The 14,704-nt window shown below is 55.7% G+C and overlaps 1 protein-coding gene across 7 annotated transcripts in view; it reads left to right on the top strand.

The window, feature by feature from the left end:
- Grip2 (glutamate receptor interacting protein 2) overlaps positions 1–14,704 on the top strand; it is an 84,782-nt gene that overhangs the window by 59,760 nt on the left and 10,318 nt on the right. For 5 of the 7 annotated variants that reach the window (XR_005091134.1, XM_037203920.1, XM_028854888.2 and 2 more), the window contains exons 5-20: positions 379–465; positions 1,080–1,155; positions 2,076–2,221; positions 2,992–3,139; positions 3,224–3,393; positions 4,044–4,166; positions 4,492–4,635; positions 6,508–6,694; positions 7,126–7,271; positions 7,940–8,020; positions 8,247–8,313; positions 8,405–8,550; positions 9,599–9,743; positions 11,930–12,069; positions 12,564–12,743; positions 13,540–13,711. Coding sequence is in view for 6 of the 7 variants with exons in the window: in XM_037203920.1 (XP_037059815.1) it covers positions 379–465; positions 1,080–1,155; positions 2,076–2,221; positions 2,992–3,139; positions 3,224–3,393; positions 4,044–4,166; positions 4,492–4,635; positions 6,508–6,694; positions 7,126–7,271; positions 7,940–8,020; positions 8,247–8,313; positions 8,405–8,550; positions 9,599–9,743; positions 11,930–12,069; positions 12,564–12,743; positions 13,540–13,711 (2,158 nt within the window). In the remaining variant the exon portion in view is untranslated. Of the gene's footprint in view, positions 1–378; positions 466–1,079; positions 1,156–2,075; positions 2,222–2,991; positions 3,140–3,223; positions 3,394–4,043; positions 4,167–4,491; positions 4,636–6,507; positions 6,695–7,125; positions 7,272–7,939; positions 8,021–8,246; positions 8,314–8,404; positions 8,551–9,598; positions 9,744–11,929; positions 12,070–12,563; positions 12,744–13,539; positions 13,712–14,453; positions 14,679–14,704 lie in introns of those variants that run through there. The other 2 variants (XM_028854897.2, XM_037203918.1) reach the window with 2 other exon arrangements.

Raw genomic sequence — 14,704 nt, 5'->3', positions numbered from 1 at the left:
TGACCCGCACTGCGCACAGTGGCCTAGGACTTCTCCCAGCTCTGAATTTTCAAAGTTGGTCTGAAGTCTTCACTGGAGTGACCGGAAGCAAGCCTGGCCTAGCCCCCAGTCTCACTATATCCTGTGCTCTGCTGTGGCCTTCATGAGCATGGTCGGGTCCTCTCCACTGTCTGTGGTGGACTAGGTGTGGGTAGAGATGAGGACCTCCTGGCGCCCCCCCCACACACACCACTTCCTCTGCCTGTAAAGTAGAGAGAGGTCAGCTGTCGCTGTGACTCTAGGATTGGTCACTTGGTCCTCCTGGAGTAAGCCTTGGGCACATCTACCAGCACTGAGATGTGACCGAGAGACTCAAAGGAGGCCTCAATTTCTCCATAGCTCCTGAAAACAACCCGAGGATCATTTCTAAGACGGTGGATGTCTCCCTCTACAAGGAAGGCAATAGCTTTGGCTTCGTCCTCAGAGGTCAGTGTGGCAGTCATCCTCAGAGCTGAGATGACGAGAACAAGGTCATTGAGAATCCATGCATGTTCTGTGTCACATTAGCGACTGTGACATCATTTTTTCTTAAGACTTTATCCGTTTATTTAACTTCATGTCTGTGCATGTGTGCAACATGACATGTGTCTAAGAGTCAGAGGAGACTTGTAGGAGACAGTTCTCTCATTTCACGGTATGTATGGAGCCTATGTATCAAACTCAGGTTATGCGTGAGGCTTGGCAGCAAGGATCTGCCCTTGCTTAAGACCTTTAAAGGACCCTGGACCACTGAGTCAAACATTAAATGGACAATTGTGAGAAGCAGTGACGTGCGCATGGTTGATGAGAGGCCAACAACAGAAATGTTGGAGAAAGCTGTGGCCCATTCATAACCACATTGGAGTTACGGAGTGACCAGGGCAAAAGGGAAGAGAGGATGAGATCACAGGAGACGCATGCTATTGGAGAGGATTTGGATTGTGTTTCCTATCCTTCATCCCACCTGTGGGGAGGCAGGCCGCCTGGGCTGGTATCGAGGACTTTACTTACCAGAAGAACAGTGGGTAAGCGATTCCTGCCTCCTGTTGAATTCTGTCCAGGAGGTGCCCATGAGGACCTGCACAAATCCCGTCCGTTGGTCCTGACTTACGTGCGACCTGGTGGCCCAGCAGACAGGTGAGCCTGCAGAAGCATCTGCATCCCCTGGCCACTTGACATGTGGACATATGGACACTGTGTGGCCATCTGAGGCTCTGCATCTTCACATCACTTCCCAGATGGGAGATGGAGGCCAGGAGGGGACAACCTGCCCAGAGTCACTCAGGGATTTAGTGGAGGTGACTAGGAGAGACCCCAGCTTGCCTCTTTCCAGGGTCCTCCTGGCTCAGCCTATGGCCATCACTGGGACTGTCTGTGAAGACCTCTTATGACCCAGTACTGCCTGGCTCAGCCCATCAGGGCCGGGAGGACGGGGTGTGGGATTGGAATATGTCCAGGCCCTGCCCCTGTCCCCTGACCCCTCACCCTTGATCTCTGAGCAGGAGACTCCTGACCATTTTAAGAGAAGCCTGGCCCGGGCTTGTTGTAGATCTAAATTCATCCTTGGTCTGAGGCCCTGCGTGAGCCGCTATTCATAGGACCTCCTGGAATAGCTCTGGCACCTGTCAGGGGTGACATTCCATGCAGGGACTGGGCCCACACTGGAGCCCTGCTGAGTTCTTTCCCAAGCTCATCTGTCACTAGGCCAGAATCACTACTGGAAAATCGGGGTGGGGACAATGGGAGGAGACTCCGCAATGGGCAGCATGGGACCCATAGATAGACCACCCCTTCCCTGATGCTGTGTGTCCCCAGCCAGGTGGACACCCTCTCTGGGCTATGATGCTCTCTTCTGCCTCTGGTGCAGGAGGTGAGTGAGCAGCCTTGAAGAAGAACACCCCCAGCTCAGACATGCTGGAGGGCCGAGGGCCTCAGAGGGGGCCTGTACATTTTACCTGCCCTTTCTGTCTCTTCAGCCCCGACTCCCTCAGGCCTCCCTCCACACACTGTCCCATCCCTGTGCCCTTCAGCTGACTGGGCTTTCACCTCCCCGACAGGGAGGGCTCTTTGAAGGTGGGCGACAGACTGCTGAGCATAGACGGGATCCCACTGCATGGGGCCAGCCACGCTACCGCAATGGCCACCCTGCAGCAGTGCAGCCACGAGGCCCTCTTCCAGGTGGAGTACGACGTGGCCACCCCAGGTGCGTCGGAGTCTGAGGGTAAGGGCCGGGGCAGGAGGAGGTCCCGGAGGTTCAGTACTACCAAGGCTGTGTGAGCTTAGGCCAGTACCTTAGCCTCTCGGAGCCTCTTGACCGGGTCACGCATCTCCTGGTTTCACTGGGGATCTTGCAGGAACAATACAGGTCAAGTCTCTGGTCTTGTGGGGAGGGAATGTCAGTTCGCACACTAGGTAAGTTAATGTGTGTTTGATGACAAGAAAAGGATGAGAGGGGAAGTGACAGTGCATACACACACACACACACACACACACACACACACACACTCACACACACACACACACACACACCCAACACGCAGCTAGGGCATGAAGCGAAGGAGTGAACCTTTGGGGAAGCGCTAGGCAGGATGAAGTGTACGTGCAAAGGCCCTGTGGCGGGAGTGTTTGCCCTGAGAGTGCGGGGCCAGCCTGGCTGCTGCAGATGGCTCAGTGTGAAGAAGCAGGACAGAAGGGGTGGAGGTAGAAGCCCCTGTAGGGGCTACAGGAAGTGACTAGCTGTCTCAGGGAGAGCTGATGTGAGACCAAGATGCTTGGGGTGTAGATGGGGCATGTTTCTGAAATACGGTGGAGGCCTGGCCTGCTTTGCTGGTGGCTGTGTGTACCTCTTCCCCTCCATACCACCCCCCTTCCTAGGCAGTAAGGGTTAAAGGACATCAGGGCTCGTCCAGGTGGGACAGTGAGCATGTTTACTTTCTGCGATTCTTCCCGCCCCCCCTCCCCCCATCATTCCAGACACCGTGACCAATGCTTCAGGCCCATTGGTGGTAGAAATAGCCAAAACCCCAGGATCTGCCCTGGGGATCTCCCTCACCACTGGCTCCCACCGGAACAAGCCGGCTATCACCATCGACCGCATCAAGCCAGCCAGCGTGGTGGACAGGTGAGGCGAGGCAGGGGTGCGCAGGGCAGAGGCAACCTGTGGCTCTGTCCGCTGGACCAGCCCCTCTGTGTCCCTGTCCCGCAGGAGTGGTGCCCTGCATGCTGGAGACCACATCCTGGCCATTGACGGCACCAGCACAGAACACTGCTCACTGGTGGAGGCCACCAAGCTCCTGGCCAGTGTGACTGAGAAAGTGCGGCTGGAGATCTTGCCTGCACCCCAGAGTCGTCGGCCCCTGAAGCCCCCAGAGGCAGGTAGGCACCTCCGCAGGTCTGGGGACCCAAACCTGGGATGGGATGAGGAGAGTAATTGGGGCACCAGAGTTCCAGGATGGAAGCCTTGAGCAGACAGGAGAACCATGTGAAGCTAGCAAGCTAACTGCCTGCCACACACATGGGAGGGAAACTGAGGCTGCAGAGGCTGTGGGAAGGACTATGTGGGGGCCCATGCTGGACTTGGTTAACTTAGCGTCTGCGAAGGGCCTGGCCCTGCTGGAAGCCCTAGGGATTCTTTCTGAGGAGGCAGACACTCTCCACGTCTCATCTTATTTAACCAAGAGTGGAGCTCGGATCAGGGAATGAGGGCAGCCAATCTCCGGGGGCCCCCCACGGGGTTCCATGCTGCCAGCCTGCTGCGCCCCTGTGTCTTTCCAGAAGGGGCTTCTGTGGGTAGACTGGGCCGGGACCCTCTGGGCCCATGGCCTGGCTTTCCTGCCTGTCGTTGTAACTGGAGCCTGGGCATAGAGCTTGGCACACAGTGGGTGGCAGTGCACGTGAGCAGGGTGTTCTGTGCCTCGCTAGCTTGGACAGGGCAAAGATCTTGGCTCTCACCATTGGTGTGCGGGGGACTAGTCCTCTGACCGGCTCCAGACATCCACAACACTTTCCTCTTCCCACTGCCGCAGTGAGAGTACAGAGGAGCGAACAGCTGCACCGCTGGGACCCCTGTGTCCCCTCCTGCCACAGCCCAAGGCCAAGCCACTGCAGGGCCCCCACCTGGGCACCTGGAGGCCAGGACCAGAGCCGATGTAATGTACCCGCTGCTGCGGCAATGCCGTGGTCCTGGTACCCCTTCCTGGTGGGCGGTGTCTGATGTACAGGGAGGAAGCTGACCTGGGAGCCCAGGGCTGCCCCTTGCCGCTCAGCCTATCCCTAGAGGCCTGTGGAAATCCTAGTCAGGGAGGCCCAGAGCAGGAGAGAACTGTGCAAGGTCACACAGCAAGGGACTTTGCTGAAGGGGCGTGGGGATGCCTGTCTCTGTCCATGTGGCTGTGTGGTTCTCCAACCCCACCCCTGTGCCAGGTGGCTAGGGCCCTGCTGGGGCCTCACAGGGCTGTGCTCTGATCTCCCCAGCCTTGTCCTCAACTCCCTTCTCCTCACCGACCGTGAACCCCGCCTTTCCCTGTGCCAACGCCAGCACCCTGCCCCGAGGACCCATGAGCCCCAGGACAACAGCGGGGCGGAGGAGGCAGCGAAGGAAAGAACACAGGAGTTCTTGTAAGCTGGAGGCCATCCCCCACGGGGCACCAGTGTGGCTGAGGATGGGGCTGGGCGTGAACCCCGGGGTCGTGTGCCAAGTCCGGTGAGGGATGGAATTCAACAAGCAAGGCTCACTCCGGCCACCCGGGTGTGGTGTGGCCACACATTGTAGAGTGCCAACTGTGACAGGAGCTTCTGAAGCCGTTGTGTTCAGTGTCTGATGGCTGTCACCAAGGGCCACATAAGATCATTCCTGTGATGTGCCCAGGGAAACCCACAAGGACAGAAATAGGTTGGAGATAGACTGCCTGGGGCAAGATGCAGGTTCTGGGGCAATGGGTGAGGAGACAGTGTGATTCCTTTCTTTTTCCGGCTCTGAGACAAAGTCTCACCGTGTGACCCAGTCTGGCCTAGAATTCATAGTCTTCCTGCCTCAACCTCCCCAGGTGCCGGGATTGCGGCCATGCACCACCAGACATGGCTAGGACTTCCTTTGGGAGGGAATGGCAATGCTTTCAGCCATCGAATTATACACTGGACGGGCGACAGCTATTGTGTGGGGACTGCTTATCAATAAAGCTGTCACCAGGAGCTGGAGAGATGTCTCAGTGCCACTGCTCTAGCAAAGATTCCACGCTCCGTTCCCAGCACCCATGGCAGGCAGCTCACAATCACCTGTCACTCTACTTCCAGGGGGAGCTGACACCCTCTTCTGACCTCTACAGACACCTGCGCTCACACCCCCACACACCCACACACAGACATGTACACATGCACATAATCAAAAACAATAAAATAAATCTTTTAAAAAAAAGCTATTACAGAGGAAAGAAGCATGTAGAATATAGAGCACAGCACCGCCGCAATCCAGTTTTACTCACCTAGTTTCAGTTACCCACAGTCAACCACAATCTGAAAATATTAAATAGACAAGTCTGGAAATGGACCATATGTTTTAAATCGTACACTGTTCTGAGCAGTGCGGGAAAAGCTTACATCTGCACCATTTGGTCCATTCTGGGATGTGAACAGTGTGTTTGCCCAGCACATCCATCATGTACACACCACTCAACTGTCAGTCACTCTGTATGTCTCTCTTGGTCAGATTGGCTGGTGTCCACTGCTCAGGTGACGCTTACTTTACTGAATAATGCCCAAAGAGCAAGTCATGGGCTAGGGATGTCATTCAGACAGTCAGCGGCTTTGCTAGCATGTATGAAGTCCTAAGTTTTACCCTTGGTACTGAATAAACGGGCAAAGTGATAAATGCCTATAATCCTAGCATCTAGGACAGGGAGGTAGGAAGGTCAGAAGTTCAAGGTCATGCTCAGCTACACAGAGAGATCCTAGCCAGTCTGAGCTACATGAGACCCTGTTTCACAACTAAACAAAAGGTGCTACAGTAGTGATGCTCGTAATTTTTTGAGAATATACTGATATAATAATTATAGTTTATAATTAGCTATAGTTAATCTCTCTCTTCCTGAGGCTTGTCTGTAGGTGAAACCTCATCATGGGGCAGGGGTGGGGGGTGTGGGGGTGTCTAGGGTACCTGTAAGCTTCGGTACTATTCATGGCTTCAGGCATTTCCTGGGGTCTGGGAACACATGTCCTATGGATAAAGGGGGTTTTGTAATATAATAAATAGTACAGGCATCTAGAACCTCTGTCTTACAAAATCACAAAATGCCGTCCCTCTTAGCCACTGCTCATGCAGCGTAGACATCATAATGCCCCTGTACAAACAAAATACCCAGGCCCATTCCAGGTGGCCCCAGGACTCCTGCTCACCTGCCACTCTGGCTCCTGGACCTCTTGAAGACTCTCAGTGGGCAGCTCTGGAAGGCCTCACCAGTGTTGATCTGAGCATCAACCCCTCCTGTCCCACAGTGTCACTGGCCTCCAGCACGGTAGGACCAGGCGGGCAGATTGTTCATACGGAGACCACGGAAGTTGTGCTCTGTGGAGACCCCCTCAGCGGCTTCGGCCTCCAGCTCCAGGGAGGCATCTTCGCCACCGAGACCCTGTCCTCTCCTCCATTGGTGCGCTTTATTGAACCTGACAGTCCCGCTGAGAGGTAAGCCTACTACCTCTGGGGGCCTGCAATTTGGGGAGCTCTAGTCTAGTGGGGAAACCGAGTCACAACTATGGGCCCTAGCTTCACAAATATACCTTTCTTAATCACCATATTGGCCCCATCCCCAGCCACATTTTATAGTTGTGGAAGGGGAGGCTCAGAGGAGTTGGTGTCCTTGCCTAGAGCCACACAGTATGTAAGCCCTGTCTGCCTGTCTGCCTCTGGGACTCGGTGTATCTTGTAAGGACAATGGTACCATCCCCAGTGGGCAGAGAGAGAAACTGAGGCCCAGCAAGCTCAAACCCTTAGCTAGGGGCAAGGCTGAGTCACAGACAGCAGGAGCTGAGAGTGGGTCCCCCCAACACACACCTTGCACCACACCCGTGGTTCTAATCACTGGCTTCTTCTTTCCCCTGGGCTCTGGGGGTTAGGTGTGGTCTGCTGCAGGTGGGGGACCGTGTCCTAGCCATCAACGGCATTGCCACTGAGGACGGAACGATGGAAGAAGCCAACCAGCTGTTGCGGGATGCTGCACTGGCCCGCAAAGTCGTTTTGGAGATTGAGTTTGATGTAGCAGGTGAGTAGGCCACCCAGCTACACACACACACACACACACACACACACACACACACACACACACACCCTGGGACCCTGTCCCTCTCCACTCTGTGCTCTCTGAGATCAGGCACAGTGCACGTCTAAACCCTGCACAGGGAGGAGGAAGTGCCACACAGGAGTCAGGAGCCCGGAGGAGGTAGAGTGGATTGCATGCAGCAGGGGCAGAGAGCAGGGCTCAAAGACTCCAAGCAGCTCAAGTCAGGGCTTTGGTCCTGGGAGTTCTACACTATGTGGACAGGACACCTCCTCCCTCCGCCCTCTGCTTCCTCATCTGTCAAACAGCGGACGACAGGGGTGTAGTATGAACTAGCGACAAGTGTTGAAAATACCGACATCCAAGTGGGCCAAGTTTTGTGACAGGGCCCACACTGGCCAGCAGGCCGCATCTCTGGCCTCCGCCCTGTCTCTGTTCTGAAGACAGCGCTCAGCTGTTTGGAGTCAAGCTGTCAGGCCTCTAGGCCTCAGCTTCCTCCTCCATCAGGTGGAAGCGGCAGGGTGGGGTTGGAATGGTCACTCGATGAGTTTAACCCCCCCCCTCCCCGACCCATGAGAAGCCAGAGTGGGTGCAAGACGCAGATCTCTGAGCTCTTCTGGAGTCTCAAGTCACCCATGGCTGTTGGTTCACAGAGTCTGTCATCCCAAGCAGCGGGACCTTCCATGTGAAGTTACCCAAGAGGCGTGGTGTGGAGCTGGGCATTACCATCAGCTGTGAGTCCCCCTCATCGCCTTATGGTTTATCTCACCGCATCTCCACCATGGGCGGCAGCCCCATTTTATAGAAGGAAAACTGAGTCACACAGAGGCGAGCTGATGTGCTCACAGCCACTCAGCCAGGAAGTAATGGGACCAGGAGCCAACCGTATCCTCTCCCGGCCCCACCTTAAACAGGGAGCCCTTCCAGATTAAACTCACAGGTGTCTCCCCTGCCCCACAGCAGCCAGCAGAAAGCGAGGGGAACCCCTGATCATCTCCGACATCAAGAAGGGCAGCGTGGCGCACAGGTGGGGCGCCACACGGGCAAGGGTGTGGCCATGGGGGTGGGGCGGTGCCCATCTGCACCAGGCTCCTCCCATCCCCACCCCACTCATGCAGGACTGGCACCCTCGAGCCAGGCGACAAGCTGCTGGCCATTGACAATATCCGCCTGGACCACTGTCCCATGGAGGACGCTGTGCAGATCCTGCGCCAGTGTGAGGACCTTGTCAAGCTGAAGATCCGGAAGGATGAGGATAACTCAGGTATGTGCCTAGGAGACCATGTCTGATGGGCAGCTGCTGGCGCGGGGGTGGGGGTGAGGGGCTGGGAGGACTTTCTGCAGGGATTCCTGCTACCCACAGTCCCCTGCTCCAGGGCCCTTGGGAGCCGCTGGAGGCTCCCCAGAGTGTGAGTGAGATGTGCAGGGCTGATATCTGAGAGGCTTGCGGGGTGCAGTGTTGGTCCCGGCAGGCTTGAACTGCTGGGGCGGGCGGCGGGTGGGTGGGGGCCAGGGCAGTAGAGGCAGAAGGGGTTGGCGAGGAGTGTGAACTCCATAGTCAGAGAGGCAGTGTGGGGCCCTCACCCTGGAGAAGCCACGGGTGGCCAGTTTTGTTTTCGTTCCTCCCCTCCCCCCTCTCCTGTCCTTCCTTTCCTGCCATTTTAAAAAATGATTTTCTCTTTGTATTTATTATTTTTGTTTATCTTGTTTTTATGTGTATGGGTGTTTTGTCTGCATGTATGGCGGTGTACCACGTGCATGCCTGTTGCCCAGGGAGACCAGAAGAGGGAGTCAGAGCCCCTGGAGCTGGAGTGACAGGTGGTTGTGAGCAGACATGTGGGTATTGGGAATTGAACCCTGGTCCCCTGGAAGAGCAGCCAGTGCTCTTAACCCCTGAGCCATCTCTCCAGCCCCTCCTTTTATTTCTTCCCCCTTTCCTTCTCTTTTCTCTTCGTCTTCCTCCTCCCCCCTCTCTTTCTCCCTCCCTCCTCCCCTCCCTTCCCTCTCACTTCTCTTTGCTGTAAATCTTGAGTTGCTGAGGGTGGCATGTGAATCTGTGTTTTCAAATCTTGGTTCCATGTTCCTGTAGGTTTTAGGGTTTTTTTTTTCTTCCTTCCCTTCATGGTGCCTGGGCAGCAGGCCGGGAGCCTGAGGTGGCCTCCAGGTCCCCAGGTTGTACCCCTGAAGGCCTGAGCAGGTGTGTTAGGGCTTGATGAAGTCATAGGTGGTTGGAGCGTGCTGAGCCTGGGGAGGGGTGGGTCCCAGCCCTGCCCCCTCCTGGGCCCTACCCTCAGGAGCCTGTCCACTTGTAGATGAGCAGGAGAGTACAGGGGCCGTCAGCTACACAGTGGAGCTGAAGCGCTATGGTGGACCCCTGGGCATCACCATCTCGGGCACCGAGGAACCTTTCGACCCCATCATCATCTCTGGCCTCACCAAGCGTGGCCTGGCTGAAAGGTAAACTCTGTGGTGACCCAGGGAAGGCCCGGGGACCCCCAGGGAGCAGAAGGTGGGCTTTGGGACCAGCCAATCTAGGTTTTTGCTTCTGTTTCAGCATCAGACAGCTCAAGGGTATTCACTTCCTCTCTGAGCACCCATTCCCCATCCTTGGCAGGAATTTTGGTCCAGCCCAACAGCCAGGGCAGAGAAAGTGAGGACAGAGGGACCAGGGGACCACAGCTAAGGGCAAGGCTGGGCTCACTTTCAGCCGTCCCCCAGAGTATGTCCCCTGACAGTCAGCACTCTGAGGCCTCTGTGTGTCTGAATATCAGGGGTAGTGCCCCCTTGCTGGAGCCCCACCTGAGGCTTATCCTGGAGCCCTGGGGCTTCTGGGCTGCCTGCTACTTCAAGTTTCTGGGGCTGTGCCAGGGAAGGAGCCTTGAGAGGAAGATGTCCTAACGGCCCCTCAGTGGGGTGCACAGATAAGAAGTGGGCCCCAGGTGAGTCCCAGCTTTCTACCTCAGCTTTGCGAGGGGTGAGTCGGCTGCACCAGGAAGTGTGAGTTCCCCTGCTGTGCAGGGGAAGGCGCCGGGCTGAAGGGTGAACTTCATAGGGCCGGAAAGTCCAGCACAACTGCCTAGCCAGGATCTAGACTCAGGCTGGGTCGCTCCTGGAGCGCCCTCTACTGGACTCGAGAGAGACTGCAGGGGCCTAGTGGACCATGCTGACTCCAGAGGGCTGGGATGGCGGGTAGTTCACAGCCTTTTTCTATGCAGGGCAGCGTAGCCCAGAGCAGCTGCAGTACAATCAGACTTGCACTCCGAACTGTCCTTCTAGTAGCCACATTCAAAAAGCTAAGTGAAAAGAAATTAATCTTAAATAAATGTGCATTTCAACATGTAACCGATACACATTTTTTAAAGTTAGCGTGCAAAGTAAAGTAACGGGTTTTGTCATGACATTTCCAAATGTGTATGCCATCATTACACTTTGTTCTTACTCCACCCCTCCCCCACTGCCAAACCCCCATCTCTCTGCCCCTCCTCTTCCTGATCCCCTTCCTTTCCTTACATAGCACCCCTCCTGTTCAGGTCCCAAGAATCCACCCATTACTCTTTTTCTCTGTGTCCCTCCCTGATCCTTTAAAATCTGGTCCCTGTCATGGTCCTCTTATAATCTTTATAACCCCTCCCTATGTATAATTTTAAATCTAGCTTCCACACAGGAGAGAAGACACACATGACTTGTCTCACTGAGTCTCCGGCTTATTTTGTTCAACTTAATCATTTCCATCTTTTTTCCTACAAATTTCCTTTTTCAAGAATTGGTACCTTGAACTTTCCGGGCGTTGGTGATGCTCACCTTTAATCCCAGCACATGGGAGGCAGAGGCAGACGGATCTCTGTGAGTTTGAGGCCAGTTGGGTCTACAGAGCTACACAGAGAAACCCTGTCTCAAAAACATCAACAACAAAAACAAAACAAGAATTGTTATCTTGAACTCACAAAGATCTGCCTGCCTCTGCCTCCAGGGTGCTGGGATTAAAGACATGTGTCATCACATCAGGCATCTGTTTTCAGTTTTTTTTTGTTTTTTTTTTTTTTTTTTTTTGGTTTTTCGAGACAGGGTTTCTCTGTGTAGCTTTGCGCCTTTCCTGGAACTCACTTTGGAGACCAGGCTGGCCTCAAACTCACAAAGATCCGCCTGGCTCTGCCTCCCAAGTGCTGGGATTAAAGGTGTGCGCCACCACCGCCCGGCTTGTTTTCAGTTTTTTGAGAAGCCCCAACATTGACTTCCTTAGAGAGCTCCAGGCCAGCCTGTGCTACATAGTAAGACCTGTCTCAGAACAAAAAAAGGAGGAAGAGGGTGACTTTGAACCAACAGAGCTATAAAACCTGGAATCTGGGGGAGAATTGTTCGGCAGAAGTTCTGAGGATGACTTGGATCCCTCCCCTCTCTCTTCCTCTCTCCTTCCTCCCTCATTCCCTCTCTTCTCGCCTCTGAGACAGGGCCCCAGGATGCCCCTCTGTCTCTGGAATACTGAGAATGCCTGAATGTGCTCTTACGCCTGTCCTTCCTCCTACCCAGCTGGAGCCAGCCAGGCCTGTGCCTTGGGGTCTCTGTGCGGTATTTGAAGGCAGGACCAACACACTCTGAGGCCCTGGGCATCTGGACCTCACGTGTGCTCTGTGTCCGCTCCTCAGGACTGGTGCCATCCATGTGGGGGACCGTATCCTGGCCATCAACAGCGTGAGCCTCAAGGGCCGGCCCCTGAGCGAGGCCATCCACCTTCTGCAGGTGGCAGGGGAGACTGTCACACTGAAGATCAAGAAGCAGCTGGACCGTGAGCCTTTCTACTTCCTGGGGACTTCCTGGCCTACAGAGGAAGGGCAGTCCTGGGTCAGGCTGTGTGCCACCAATCTAGAAAGGGGGTGGGGTCCCTGGATTAGCTGATGAGGAGGCTTAGAGGGAGGAGCCCTGTGCCCTGGTGGCACAGTGCAGTATGGGGTACATTCTGGGTCTAAACCATGCTCCTCATTGCTTCATATCTCTTCAGGTTCCTACATGTTTCTATGTCCTATGTTCTATGTGTACCACAGTTTACCTGAGTCTTGGGTTTTTTTTTTAATCTGGCCTCCATTATTTTTCACTATATGACCTTTGGCCTATTGTTCAGTCTCACATGCCTCGGTTTTCCCATCTGTGTGATGGGTTCACTTACTAATATGCCCCACCCACATGGCAGAAGCCAGATTGTCAAGTCTCAGAGTAGGGAAACTGAGGCTCACAAAACATCGGTGTCTCTGAGGTCATAGGTGATACTCCTTCTCTTCCCAGGTCCCCTCCTCCCCCGCCAGTCGGGCAGCCTCAGTGAGGCCAGTGATGTGGATGAGGACCCTCCCGAGGCCCTCAAGGGAGGCTTGCTGACAGCCCGCTTCTCACCTGCTGTCCCCAGTGTGGACAGCGCTGTGGAGTCCTGGGGCAGCTCGGCTACAGAGGGTGCCTTTGGGGGCCCAGGTAATGAGCCCGGGACCTTGGACAGGCCTTTGTGAAGGTGATCCCGCGGCCGGCTCCTCTTGGCACCTTCTCTCTCTCTCGGCCGGCCTTTTCCTTCGGAGGAAACTCCCCAGGGTCACCTGACGACCTCCACCTTTCACCGTCCCTCCCCCCCCCCCCCCCAGGGATCTGCAGTCCGGGATTTCCTTGCCGTGTGCTGGGGACAGCGCAGCTCTTATTCTGCTGTCTGTCTCCTTATCCCCATGCCTAGCACACAGTAGGTGTCAGTTCATGCTTCCAGCTGAAGACAGAAGCCTGACAATGCCCTCCTTGCCCATATGGCTGAGGCTCACCGGGGCTGCCCTCTGGCCTGTGTTTGAGGCTCAGGGAATTAGCAGAGAAGCATCTCCGGGTTCTTGGTGAATCCTCACTCCGTTTCAGTTAGGGCTTTTGTCTCTCCTTGAGTGTCCCCCATCCCACGCTCCAGGGAACTGGTTCCCAGGGCTCCCAGCTCATCCTCAGGGCTCCTGCAGGTAGGTCTGGGACTGTGATCCAATCAGAAACCCCCTTTCAAGGAGGACCTTGAACAGGCCACGCCCGTGGAGCTGACCATGGTGCTGGAACTTCAATGTTAACTGCTGGATGTCTGGATGTTCCAGGGGCTTGATAGGGTGGGTGACAGGGACTCCTGGGTCTCTCAGTGGTCACTTGGGCCCGATAAGGACACAGATCTGCCCACTGGTATCCAATTTCTGGGAATGAGGGAGGACAAGGCCAGGCTAGAGAGAAGGCCCACATCCCTCTCTCCACCCGCCAGGCTCCTACACTCCACAGGTGGCGGTCCGAGGTGTGACTCCCCAGGAGTGGCGAACCAGCAGACTGAAGAGCAGCCCCCCACCCCTTGAGCCCCGGAGGTCAAGCTACACACCTGGCCCCGCTGATGAGAGCTTCCCGGAGGAGGAGGAGGGGGACTGGGAACCACCGATGAGGTCTGTGGTGGGAACACTAAGAGGAGGGGGAGCCAGAGGGGGAGCTAGAACAGAAGAGCATCCCTGGCCTGAGGACTAGACCTGGGCTGGAAAGGGCATTCTGTGGAAAGATAGCAGCAGACATGTCTTAGTGAGGTGGCCGCCCGGCTTGTTCCTCCTGAGTCTGTGAATAGCTGCGTTCAGAATTGCAACGTCAGACTCAGAGTTTGAACCCAGACTCCTCCTCAGATCAGGTTGCATGAGGCGTGACTCTCAGTTCACAGCCACCGGCCCTGGGCTGTGCATGTTTGCATGTGTAGAACTGGGCTCCTACAGCAGCCAGCTCGCACAGAGTGGGTCCCCACAAGGAACACCCATGCCTCCTCTGCCTGGGCTCACCTCTCTATCCATGCTGCACGGTCCTCCTTAAAAGCAAAGCCGGGCCTTTGAGCAACGAGGACTTTGTAAATCACACTGTGGCAGATGGCAAAGGGCTCCGAGAGCTGTCAAGGGTCCTGCAAGCTAGGTGTTAGCTGCAGATGGGCCACACAATGTGGGCTGGCCAGGATGGGTGCTGCCCACCCACCCCACCCCCAGCACAGATATCCCATCCTCTCCATCCATCCATGTCCTGGCTGGTTCTGGCTCTGTTCTGTCACTGTCCCGTGGTACCATGTGTCTGGGCGGGATCGGACTGTCTTCTGGGGCTATCCCATGGATCTCTCTGTCTGTCTTCTGTCTGTCCGTCTGTCTTTCTTCCCAGGCGTCCTGTGTCACCGCTCTCCACCCCGTCTCATCTGCCCCTGTTCTAATTGGCCACCAACAGTCTTGGTCGCCCCTAACTGCGTCTCCCCCCACATTCTGTGTCACCAACCACTGCCCTGGGGCCCCAGCACTGCCACCGAGGACACCCGCCTGCCTGCCCGCCCGCCCTATGGCCCCTGGAGCCCAGCACTGGGCCCTAGGCAACGAAGACTACTCAGGCCCAGCCCGCCCACCCTCCCGCCCGCCCGC

This window comes from Peromyscus leucopus, chromosome 3 (assembly GCF_004664715.2).
Source record: "Peromyscus leucopus breed LL Stock chromosome 3, UCI_PerLeu_2.1, whole genome shotgun sequence".
NCBI classification, from domain to species: Eukaryota; Metazoa; Chordata; class Mammalia; order Rodentia; family Cricetidae; genus Peromyscus; species Peromyscus leucopus.
Note: the sequence above shows the minus strand (reverse complement) of the source record. Positions and strands in the feature narration are given on the sequence as shown.